The sequence below is a fragment of the Mastomys coucha genome, chromosome X (genome assembly GCF_008632895.1).
Source record: "Mastomys coucha isolate ucsf_1 chromosome X, UCSF_Mcou_1, whole genome shotgun sequence".
Lineage (NCBI taxonomy): Eukaryota > Metazoa > Chordata > Mammalia > Rodentia > Muridae > Mastomys > Mastomys coucha.
In genome coordinates, this window is record NC_045030.1 from 77,343,470 (window position 1) to 77,355,808 (window position 12,339).

The following is a 12,339-nucleotide window of genomic DNA, read 5'->3' on the forward strand; positions in this document are numbered from 1 at the left end:
GGGGGGGGGGATCCACGTGGAGACGGGGTGTTGGGGAGGAGGTATGGGATGTGGAACAGTCGGAGGGTGAATGGGAGTGGAGAATAAAATATGGAGTGTAAATAAATAAATAAATAAATAAGAACTTACTGGAGAATAGTGTACTTTAACTGAAAGCAAATATTACTCACAGTACAACTGATACAGTTAATGATCGCTCTTTTTAACCTATAATAAACCAGGGCTTTTGTACTGAAAATATATTACTTAGTTTTTCAAAATTTTCTTGAAATGTTAATGCCTGAAACTCAATTTGGATTTTTCTTGTGTTTCCATTGCCTTTGTATAGAATAAATTTAAATCCAGAAAAAAATGAAGAAAAAAAAAGACCTATAAACTGAGATACTAATTACCTCTTGGCAATCTCCTTGCATGTAGAGGACTGACATCAGTGATTCCATGAGGGTAAATGTTATATGGTCGGCTTGCTTGATTCTTAAATATAATCTGAAAGTATAAGTGAGATATGAGATCAAGTCCTAAGATGACTAGGTTTAATAAGAAAACTGTGACCTAGCTCTAGAAAATCAAAAATTGCCTGTATCTACATTATAGGTCTGAACTCTTAATACAACTCAATATATTTGCTCTGTTCATGAAAGGGAAGCTCAGATAGCTGCTTGAGTTTGCAATAGACTTTTCAATTTCACTTGCTTTAGCAAATCTTGCCTGCATCTCCCAGACAAAGTCAAATCTGGGTGTCTGCTAAGGACAGCTTTACTGTATTCTTGGCACTTAATACTTTAATACTTGAGAAGGAGATAGTGATTCAGGTTATAAGAGTTATCACTTAATAAGCAGGTATAACTAGAAGACAATTTGTAGCCTCAAGCAATGGTGGCAGGTGACACTGTCTGATTATAACAGCTTTAAATAAGATTAAAAAATAAAAAGCAGTAACATAGAAATAGCACTAAATGCTTAAAGACTACCTGTGTGGGTATGGTTTGTATTTTAAATGTTACTGAAGGAAAATAATTAATGAAAAAAGTTCTGGGAGGGTATGTCTGTACCAGTCTAAACAGTAAGTAGTTAAAAAAAGTTGCGTGTCTGATTGGTCATATTAAATTTTTTTCCATATACTGACTACATATGAGTTATTTTTATTAGTGCAATATTTATAAATTTTACAAGATTCTGTCCATTGGAGACAAGGCTGAATTTTGAAGGATCACAGAAATTCAAACCATCCACACTTTTGTTTTGCTTATATGTATGTATGCGTACCACATGTATGCCTGATACCCATGGAGGTCAGCAGAGGCCTTTGGATTCCCTGAGACTAATGATGCAAATGGCTTTAAGCCACTGGGTTTTAGGAGCTAAACCCAGTTCCTAGGCAAGAATGACAAATGCTCTTAACCACTGAGCTGTCTCTCCAGCAAGGAGACTTTCTTTTTTCTGTAACAATCTCATATTTTCCCCCTTACTTACCAACAGTGTATCTCCAACTTCTCCATAAAGTAAAGGTCCCAAGAGTCCTGACTCATGCTGGATAGTTTCACGAGTCTTAAAGGTTTCATCTGTGTATGCTATAAATCTGACTTTTTTATATTTCTTACCAATCCGATGAGGACCACTGCTCAGATACTGGCTTTTATAACTTCTGTTTGAGAGGCAAAAAGATTAGGGGTAAGGTCAGAAACATTTAGGTAATCAAAAACCCACTTCTAATATGATTTACTCAAAACAAAGAGCAAGAAAATTCTAAGTAGTCTCAGGCTTACCTATGCTAGTATCTAAGGTTCTATGAATTGCCACAGAATGAGTAAGTGTTAAAGGCTAAGTCACAAGGGTATGGAGCTAGTAAGAGGAGGTAGAATCTTTGAGAGTTGGAGCCTATGCAGTGTTTAGAAGAGCAGTCCCTGCCCCTTGCCTGGGCAGCAGAGTAGAGCTGACCATGGTGGTGGGGGTACAGGTGAGCAGGTACTGATGCCTTTGAGAACTGGTCCTGTCCCTCATCTGTTGTGTGATGTGGCATGGGGAAGACAGAGATGCTATCATCATCGCCTTGCCTTTCACTGCCTGTGGCAGTGTGTGTGTGTGTGTGTGTGTGTGTGTGTGTGTGTGTGTGTGTGTGTGTAGATATTTGCTGAAATATTGAAATAAATGTGAAATCCTGAAAAAAAAAGAAAGAATTGAAGGCTGGTGGGAAGAACTTAGGTTATTGGGGGCATGCCCTTGAAGGGGATGATATTGGAATCTTAGGCCCCTTTTATCTCACTTTGTTTCTTTTATGGAATAGGCCCCTTCCATGTTGCATATTATTGTGAATCTTTGTGCTGTCTCAAGCCCAAAGCAGGAGTCAAGCAACCACAGACTGAAAATTCCAAATCCATGAGTCAAAATAAAACTTTCCCACTTATAAATTTATACTTATTTAGGTATTTTAGCACAGTAATAGAATGGAAGATCAACATCCTTACCATTTGATCCCATGACATATTAACTCTCAAATATGCTTTAAGGATTCATTGGCTTAAATAAGTAAGACGAATATGAGTATAGGGAAGAGTAGTACAAAGAGTACAAAGGTGTTTACCCATTATCTGAGGTAGGAACTGAAGGAGCATAGTCCCAGTCTTCCTCCTCAGCAGAAATATAATGTATCCAAGTTTTAGGGTACTTTTTAGCAACTGAGCGAATTTGGATGAAAGGAGAGCTGTCATAATCCAATGTGAACATGTCCATTTCTGAATCAAGATCATCATCATAATCTTCCATTTCCTCATTATTTTTCTTTTGCCATTGAGGTTCCTCATGGCAGCTATTTACTTTGACATAAGCTTCCATGCCATCTGCAGTCAGACAAGCCAAACAATGTTCTTAACTTTCTTGGGTTTTAAATGTTATATATTTTCCCCTCTTACTATAATTTGAATATTTTGTCTTAAGTATCTCTCTTTCAAATCAGTATTGGTTTTGTTACTCTTCTATATGAATTATAGTACTTGTTGGTTTCTGGATTTGATACTTTATTGAAATATCCTCTATATAGATTTGAACTGTCTCCAAAATTCATTAATATAGCAATATATATGATTATTCATAGGCATTTCTATTCCAAAATTCATCAATATAACATATTGGAATATATATGAGTATTTCTCTTTTGAACTTTTTATTTTGTCTCCAACTCATGGATGAACTAAATTCTGTTAGTTCAAGAATGGCTTGTTATCTCAGAAAGAGATTGCTTCTCTATTTCCTTCCTTTCTCTTCACCTTTCTCTTTTTTCCATCTGTCATGTGTATCATTTTCCTGTACTATAGCACTGAAAGAAATCTCCTATCAAATAACAAAATCTTGATATTGAATTTCGTAGGCTCTTGAACTGTGTGAGATAAAAATTTTGTTTGTTATAAATTACCCTATTTCTGATATTCTATTCTGGCAATATAACAGACTAAGGCAGCCTTAAATGGATATAACCAAGAAAAAGCTATTATGTTGATCCAAGATAAAAAAATTAAGAGTTAATGCACAAGAAGGATAACTGAAGTAAGAGGAGTATTCAATATGAATTTGCATAGCTACTACCTACAAAATCATGTGACCAGGAATTGACACTGTAGGCACAATTGTCCCAACTTTGTTTCCACAGGCTTGTAACTCCTTTGCAAAACCTCCATCAGATAGCTCTTGAAAACTTCCTTTGATACCTCATTTCCTTAGATTTCTGATGGAATCATCTCTTTACCTCTTCTCATAGTACTGAAGCCTAGTTAATGGGATCAGACTGTGAAACCACTAACAGACTGTCTTTCATCTTTCTTCTTATTCATCCCTAAACTACGTCTCCTCCATCTGTCATAGACATTTAATGAAAAATCTACAATACTATTGTACTAACAATAAAGTTCTTCTATATTTAAGGTAAAAATGTTACATTTGAAGATTTCAGTTGAAGTTAACATAATTGTAACCGTACAATGTCATTTTTGCAACACATTGATTGTATTGTTATACACTGCCCAGGAAGTATCATTAAAATTATAATGGAATCATTTATACTACTCATTTTTAAGATCCAAGATGCTACTACCATGTTTATGGGAAGAGATATGACAAAATAGCAGGAACTGCCCAAGATCTATCAAGAGTGTTTGAGCAGTAAGGAAAGTTATTGGTGATATCTCCAAGGAAGCTTGACGGTGGTTCCTCACAAAAAACGTGTGACCTTCAAGGAATATTGAGTGTATTTCAGGAGTGGTGCCCATTCCAATCACATGCCAGTAGACAGATTTCCTATGGCATCCAATTAGACCTGTAAAATGTAATGAGACAGCTATGGAGAATAATTAGAGATTGTAAAATAAAAATTACTTACTAGAATAGGCTGGATAAAATAACCCTACAAATTTTACTGCTACCTTAACTTATAAACAGTTACCAAGGAACTTTCCAAACCAACAGATCTTGCCAAAGCAACAAATAACTAACATACTGCTAAATGACATGAATATGTTTCTTTAATTTACTCTTTAGTTTTGCTGTAGTATATATTCAGTTGTTGCTAAGGCATTCCACGACTGATAACATTTTCTATTATTCATTAATGCTCTAAATTATAGCTTGAAAATAATCTTTCCCTTAGATCCCTTTTAAAGATAATTGCTCTACTATATTGCCAGTCTAATTCTTTTTTCATATATGAACAAACAAACAAACAGTAGGGTAGAAGTAAGTGGATGTAGAAAGCTGTAGAAAAAGGCTTATGGTTTTGAAGTTCCAAAACCCTGAGAATTGATGGACAGTCATGTACATACCTGGCAGAGACCTGTTTACATAGCCATTGATTGTGTGCATTTTAGGCCAGGTTCTAGCAGAGGCAGAATCCATAGACTGCATATAAGAGTCGTTTGTTTCTGAGTGCCAGCTCTTCCCTGGTAAGAGAGGGGAAAAATAAGGTCTGTTTCATGAGTTACACCTCCTCTTTCCTTCTTTCCTTTCTTTTTCATGACACTGAATTTTTGTCAGCAAAGTAGACACAATCTCAGAGTCACTGAGACAAAAAAACTACATTTTTTTCCTAAACCAATTAACTCTCCCTGTATTTGTTCATAATGACAGAGGAATAATGGCAAATGATAACTAGGAGAATGGAAAATACTAGTTAGTTTAAGCTACAAGAATTTCATTTTGCAAGTTAGATGATAGATTTAAAAAGGGTTGTCTGTCCTTGCCCTATCATAAACTGCTTCATTCTATTTTTGTAGCAAGGAAACCTCAGCAAGTTGAAGGCTTCCCAAACTACTTTAGAAAACTAACAAAAGCTGAAGCTCTGAAAATTACTTAGGTACTTTTTTAAAAAAGCAAAGTATGAAAAACAAAAAAGAGAAAGACTTATCAGGATCAAGATGACATGGTCTCAAATAAGAAGATAACAGTGCAATGGTCCCAAGAAACAAGCTGGAGTTGCCATTCTAATATCCAATAAAAGAGAATTTCAACCAAAAGTTATCAAAAGAGTTGAGGAAGGACACTTCATAATAAGAGGAAAAATCCACCAAGAGGAAGTTTCAATTCTGAACATCTATGTCCCAAATGCAAGGGAACTAACATTTATAAAAGAAACATTACTAAAGCTCAAAACACACATTGAACTTCACAAAATAATAGTGGGAAAGATCAACACCACATTCTTACCAATGGACAAGTCATTGAAACAGAAACTCAAGAGAGACACAGTGAAACTAACAGAAGTTATGAACTAAATGGATTTGGCATTTGGTTACAGAAACAGATACAGAACATTTCACCCCAAAACAAGGGAATATACTTTCTTCTCAGCACCTTATGGAACCTTCTCCAAAATTGACTATATAATTAGATATAAAACAAGTCTCAACAAACACAAGAAGATGGAAATAATCCCATGCATTCTATTAGATCACCATGGACTAAGGCTAGACTTAAATAAAAACAAAAACAACAGAAAGCCCACATACTAATGAAAATTAAACAACTCCATGCTCAATGATAACTTGGCCAGGGAAGAAATGAAGAAAGAAATTAAATCCTTTATAGAATTCAATGAAAATGAAGACACATCATAACCAAACTTATAGGATACAATGAAAGCAGTGTTAAAAGGAAAATTCCTAGCACTGAGTGCCTTCATAAAGAAATTGGTGAGGTCCCATACAAACAACTTAACAGCACACCTGAAAGCTCTAGAACAGAAAGAAGCAAACACACTCAAGAGTAGATAGCAGGATAGTCAATCTCAGGGCTGAAATCAACTAGTTAGAAACAAAGAGAACAATACAAACAATCAAAAAAACTAAGAGTGGGGTCTCTGAGAAAATCAACAAGATAGATAAGTCTGTAGCCAAACTATCTAAAGGACACAGAAACAAAATCAGAAAGAAAAAGGGAGATAGAATAACAGAAAATTGAGTAAATTCAAATAATTATCAGATTCTACCACAAAAGCCTATACTCTATAAAACTGTAAAATCTAGATGAAATGGATGATTTTCTAGACAGATATCATGTACCAAAGCTAAATCAAGATAAGGTGAAATAAACAGTCCCATAACACCTAAGGAAATAGAAATACTCATCAAAAACTTCTCAACCAAAAAAGTCTGGGTCCAGATGGTTTTAGTGCAGGATTCTATCTGACCTTCCAAGAAGAGCTAATAAAAGGGCAATTTGCAAATTCATCTGGAAAAACAAAGAAACGTAGGATAGTGAAAACTATTCTCTTTACTTTTTTTTAAAGTATAGAATAGAGCTTATTTAGGGCATGGGGAGGGGAGTTAAAAGGATAGCAGAGGCAGAGAAAGGCAGAGAAAAGTAGAGGCCAGCCATGATCACGTGGAGAGAGGTAGGACAGGAATGGGGAGAAAGGATGAACAAGGGGAAACAGGCAAGGGAGAGAAACGGGAGTAAGAGCAACATTCTCAACAATAAAAGAACTTCTGGTGGAATCACCATCCTGGACCTTAAGTTGTACTACAGAACAATTGTGATAAAAACTGCATGGTATTGGTACAGTGACAGGCAGGTAGATCAATGAAATAGAATTGAAGACCCAGAAATGAACCCACACACCTATGGTCACTTGATCTTTGACAAAGGAGCTAAAACTATCCATTGGGAAAAAGACAGCATTTTCAACAAATGGTGCTGGCTCAACTGGCAGTTAGCATGTAGAAAAATGCAAATCAATCCATTCCTATCTCCTTGTACAAAGCTCAAGTCCAAGTGGATCGGGGACCTCCACATAAAACCAGATACATTGAAACTAATAGAAGAGAAAGTGGGGAAGAGCCTTGAGAACATAGGCACAGGGGAAATTTTCCTCAACAGAACACCAATAGCTTATACTCTAAGATCAAGAATTGATAAATGGGACCTCATAAAATTGCAAAATTTCTGTAAGGCAAAGGACAGTGTCAATAGGACAAAACCAAACCCAACAGATTGGGAAAAGATCTTTACCAATCTTACATCCTTTAGAAGGCTAATATCCAATATATACAAAGAACTAAAGAAGTTAGACTCCAGAGAACCAAATAACCCTATTAAAAATGGGGTACAGAGCTAAACAAAGAATTCTCAACTGAGGAATACTAAACGCTTGAGAAGCACCTAAAGAAATGTTCAACATCCTAGTCATCAGGGAAATGCAAATCAAAACAACACTGAGATTCCACCTCACATCAGTCAGAATGGCTAAGATCAAAAACTCAGGTAACAGTAGATGCTGGAGAGGTTGTGAAGAAAGAGGAGCACTCCCTTCATTGCTAGTGGGATTGCAAGCTGGTACAACTACTCTGGAAATCAGTTTGGGAGTTCCTCAGAAAATTAGACATAGTATTACCTGAGGACCCCACAATACCACTTCTGGGCATATACCCAGAAGATGCTCCAACATGTAATAAGCACACACACTCCACTATGTTCATAGCAGCCTTATTTATAATAGCCAGAAGCTGGAAAGAACCCAAATGTCCCTCAACAGAGGAATGGATACAGAAAATGTGGTACATCTATATAATGGAATACTACTCAGCTATTAAAAACAATAAATTTATGAAATTCTTAGGCAAATGGATGGATCTGGAGAATATCATCCTGAGTGAGGTAACCCAATCACAAAAGAACACACATGGTATGCACTCACTGATAAGTGGATATTAGTCAAGAAGCTTGGAATACCCAAGATACAATCCACAAACCACATGAAACTCAAGAAGAAGGAAGACTGAAGTGTGGATACTTTGATCCTTCTTTGAAGGGGTAACAAAATACCCGTGGAAGGAGTTGCAGAGACAAACTATGGAGTAGAGACGAAAGGAAGGACAACCCAGAGACTACTCCACCTGGGAATCCTTCCCATATACAATCACCAAACCCAGACACTATTGCAGATGCCAGCAAGTGCTGGCTGACAGGAGCCTGATATAGCTGTCTCCTGAGAGACTCTGCCAGTGCCCCACTAATACAGAAGTGGAGGCACACAGCTATCCATTGGACTGAGCACAGGGTCCCCAATGAAGGAGCTAGAGAAAGGACCCAAGAAGCTGAAGGGGTTTGCAGCCCCATAGAAGGAACAACAATATGAACTAACTAGTACCCTGAGGTCTCCCAGGGACTAAACCACCAACCAAAGAGTACACATGGTGGGACTAATGGCTCCAGCTGCATATGTAGCAGAGGATGGCCTAATCAGTCATCAGTGGGAGGAGAGGCCCTTGGTCCTCTGAGTGTTCTATGCCCCAGTGTAGGGGAATGTCAGGGCCAGGAAGTAGGAGAGGGTGGGGTGGAGAACAGCGGGAGGGGGGAGGGAATAGGGTTTTTTTTTCCCAGAGGGGAAACCAGGAAAGGAGATATCATTTGAAATATAAATAAAGAAAATATCTAATAAAAAAACAATACTCCTCAAACTATTCTACAAAATAGCATCAGAAGGAACACTACCTAATTCATTCCATGAAACCACAGTTACTCAGATATCTAAGTCACAGAAAGACCCAACCAAGAAAGAGAACTTCATACCAATCTTGATTATGAATATCAATGCAAAACATACTCAATAAAATTCCCATAAACTGAATCCAAGTACACATCAAATCCATCATTCACCACAATCAAGTATGCTTCATCTCAGGGATGCAGGGATAGTTCAATATACATAAATCCATCAACTTAATCCACTATATAAACAAATTCAAGGAAAAAAGTTACATGATCATCTCATTAAATGCTGAAAAAGCCTTTGACAAAATCCAACACCTCTTCATGTTAAAAGTATTGCAAACATCAGGAATTCATGGTATATATCTAAGCATAATAAAAACAATATATAAAAAACAACCAACATCAAATGAAACGGAGAGAAACGAGAAGTAATTCCACTAAAATCTGGGACAAGATAGGCTGCTACTAACTATCTATTCAATATAGTACTTGAAGTTCTAGCTAGAGCAATTATACAACAAAAGGAGATGAAGGGGATACAAATTAGAAAGGAAGAAGTCAAAGTATAACTATTTGCAGATGATATGATGATATATATAAGTAACACCCAAACTTCTACCAGAGAATTCCTACATCTGATACATAACTTTAGCAAAGTGGTCGGGTATAAAATTAACTCAAACAAATCAGTAGCCTTCCTTTACACAAATGATAATCAGGCTGAGAAAGAAATTAGGGAAACAACATACTTCACAATAGCCACAAATAGTATAAAATATCTTGGGGTAACTCTTACCAAGTAAGTGAAAGATCTGTCCAACAAGAACTTCAAATCCCTGATAAAAGAAATCAAAGATCTCAGAAGATGGAAAGATTTCCCATGCTCATGGATTGGTAAGATTAACATAGTGAAAATGGGCATGTTACCAAAAGCAATCTACAGATTTAATGCAATCTCCATCAAAATTCCAATACAATTTGTCACAGACATGGAAAGGGCAATTCTCAATTTCCTCTGGAAAAACAAAAAATGCAGGATAGCCAAATCAACTCTTAACAATAAAAGAATGGGTGGGAGAATCACCTTCCCTGACCTCAAGCTCTACTACAGAGCAATAGTGATAAAAACTGTACAGTATTGGTGCAGAAACAAACAGGTCAATCAGTGGAATAGAATGAAAGTCCCAGATGTAAAACCACACACCTATGTTCCCTTGATCTTTGACAAAGAAGCCAAAAACATACAGTGGAATAAAGAAAATATCTTTAACAAATGTCTAACTGGTGGTCAGTGTGCAGGAGAATGAGCGTAGATCCATTTTCATCACCCTGCATAAAGCTCAAGTCTAAGTATATCAGAACCTCAACAGACACATTGATTCTAATAGAAAAGAATGTGAGAAAGAGCCTTAAATTATTTGGAACAGGAGACAACTTCCTTTCTGAAAAGAACACCAATGGCTTAGCCACTAAAAACAACAGTTGGTAAATGGGACCTCATGAAACCGAAAGGCTTCTGTAAGGCAAAATACACAATTAATAGATAAATTCATGGAGCAGACCTTGGGTGCAAGCTCTGCAGCCAGTCCTACAACACACAGAGGAAGCTCCATGCCCAGGCACTCTAACATGCCCAGGACCAGAGGTGAGGAGGACAAAACATCTATCCCAACACCAGGAGTAACTGGGACCAGCAGGACCCAGGCACACAGGAAATCTGGCATCCCAGTGCTAGGATTCCTTCTGGATTCTCTGGGATAGTGCTCAGAGCAGACCTTGGGCACAACACCCAGAGGAAGCTCAATTCCCAGGTGCTCTAACAAGCCTAGGATCACAGGATCCCAGAATCAGAGGATCACAGAGACAGCTTGACTCTGAAGAGTTCTGATACAACCAGGATCACAGAAAGGACAGACACCAGTCAGATTTAGCAAGGGCAGGTAGCACTAGAGTTAACCAGATAGTGTGGGGAAGCGTAAGAAAATAAACAACGCAAACCAAGGTCACTTGGCATCATCAGAACCCAATTCTCCCACCATAGCAAGTCCTGGACATACCATCACACCAGAAAAGCAAGATTCAGATCTAAAATCACATCTCATGATGATGATACAGGACTTTAAGAAAGACATAAATAGCACTCTCAAAGAAATACAGGAGAACACAGGTTAACAACTAGAAGCTCTTAAAGAGAAAACACAAAAATCCCTTAAAGAATTACAGGAAAACACAATCAAACAGAACAAAATCATCCAGAATCTAAAATTGGAAATAGAAACAATAAAGAAATCAGAAAGAAAGAAAACCCTGGAGATAGAAAACCTGGGAAAGAAATCAGTAGTCATAGATGCAAGCACCACCAACAGAATACAAGAGATGGAAGAGAGAATCTCAGGGACAGAAGACACCATAGAACACATTGACACAACAGTCAAAGAAAATGCAAAAAGCAAAAAGCTCCTAATCTAAAACAACATCCAGGAAATCCAGGACACAATGAGAAGACCAAACCTAAGGATAATAGATATAGAAGAGAGTGAAGACTCCCAAGGTAACGGGCCAGTAAATATCTTCAACAAAATAATAGAAGAAAACTTCTATTTTCTCTCTAGTGACTTTCTAAGGCAGGACCAGCCTGGAGGTTCAGGCATCACAAGTGGCAGAGCAGCCAGGACAGGATCCTCTCAACCTCCTTCTACAAGTAGGAGTGATGGCAGTGTATCCACAGCCCTCTCTGCCCCTTCCCTGAAAGAGGAAAGCCTGCCTTCAGGGAGTGCTCTAAACCAGGGACTTGGGTGAGATCCTTTATTCTTGAATGGCAGAGCAGCTGGGACAGGAACCTCTCAACCACTGTCCAAACCTAGGAGGGACAACAGAACCACAGCCCTCTCTAAACTTTTCCTGCAAATGGAGATCCTGTTTCCAGGGTGTGCTCTGACCCCAGGACTCAGGACAGACAACTGATCCACAGCCATCTGTACCCTGGATTTACCAGAGGAGAGCTGATCTCCCAGAAGTGCTGACACAGGCTTACAGACTCATAGGAGGAACAAGCTCTAGTCAGAGACAGCAAGAACATGTAACACCAGAGATCAACAGATGGCGAAAGGCAAATGCAAGAATCTTACCAACAGAAACCAAGATTACTTGGCTTCATCAGAACCTAGTACTCGCACCACAGCAAGTCCTGGATATCTCAAAACACCGGAAAAGCAAGATGTGGATCTAAAATCATATCTCATGATGGTGCTAGAGGAATTTAATAAGAACATGAATAACTCCCTTAAGGAAATACAGGAGACTGCTATGAACATGGTGGAGCATGTGTCCTTCTTACATGTTGCAGTATCTTTTGGGTATATGCCC

At 37.8% G+C, this 12,339-nt stretch overlaps 1 protein-coding gene across 7 annotated transcripts in view; it reads right to left on the reverse strand.

Moving 5' to 3' along the window:
* The window catches only part of F8 (coagulation factor VIII), a 226,818-nt gene that overhangs the window by 152,478 nt on the left and 62,001 nt on the right, over positions 1-12,339 (reverse strand). For 4 of the 7 annotated variants that reach the window (XM_031364687.1, XM_031364684.1, XM_031364696.1 and 1 more), the window contains exons 6-10: positions 4,809-4,925; positions 4,085-4,327; positions 2,582-2,837; positions 1,474-1,645; positions 393-486 (exon numbers count right to left, since the gene is read on the reverse strand). In XM_031364687.1, the coding sequence (XP_031220547.1) occupies positions 393-486; positions 1,474-1,645; positions 2,582-2,837; positions 4,085-4,327; positions 4,809-4,925 (882 nt within the window). The remainder of the gene's footprint in view (positions 1-392; positions 487-1,473; positions 1,646-2,581; positions 2,838-4,084; positions 4,328-4,808; positions 4,926-12,339) is intronic. The other 3 variants (XM_031364709.1, XM_031364704.1, XM_031364703.1) reach the window with 1 other exon arrangement.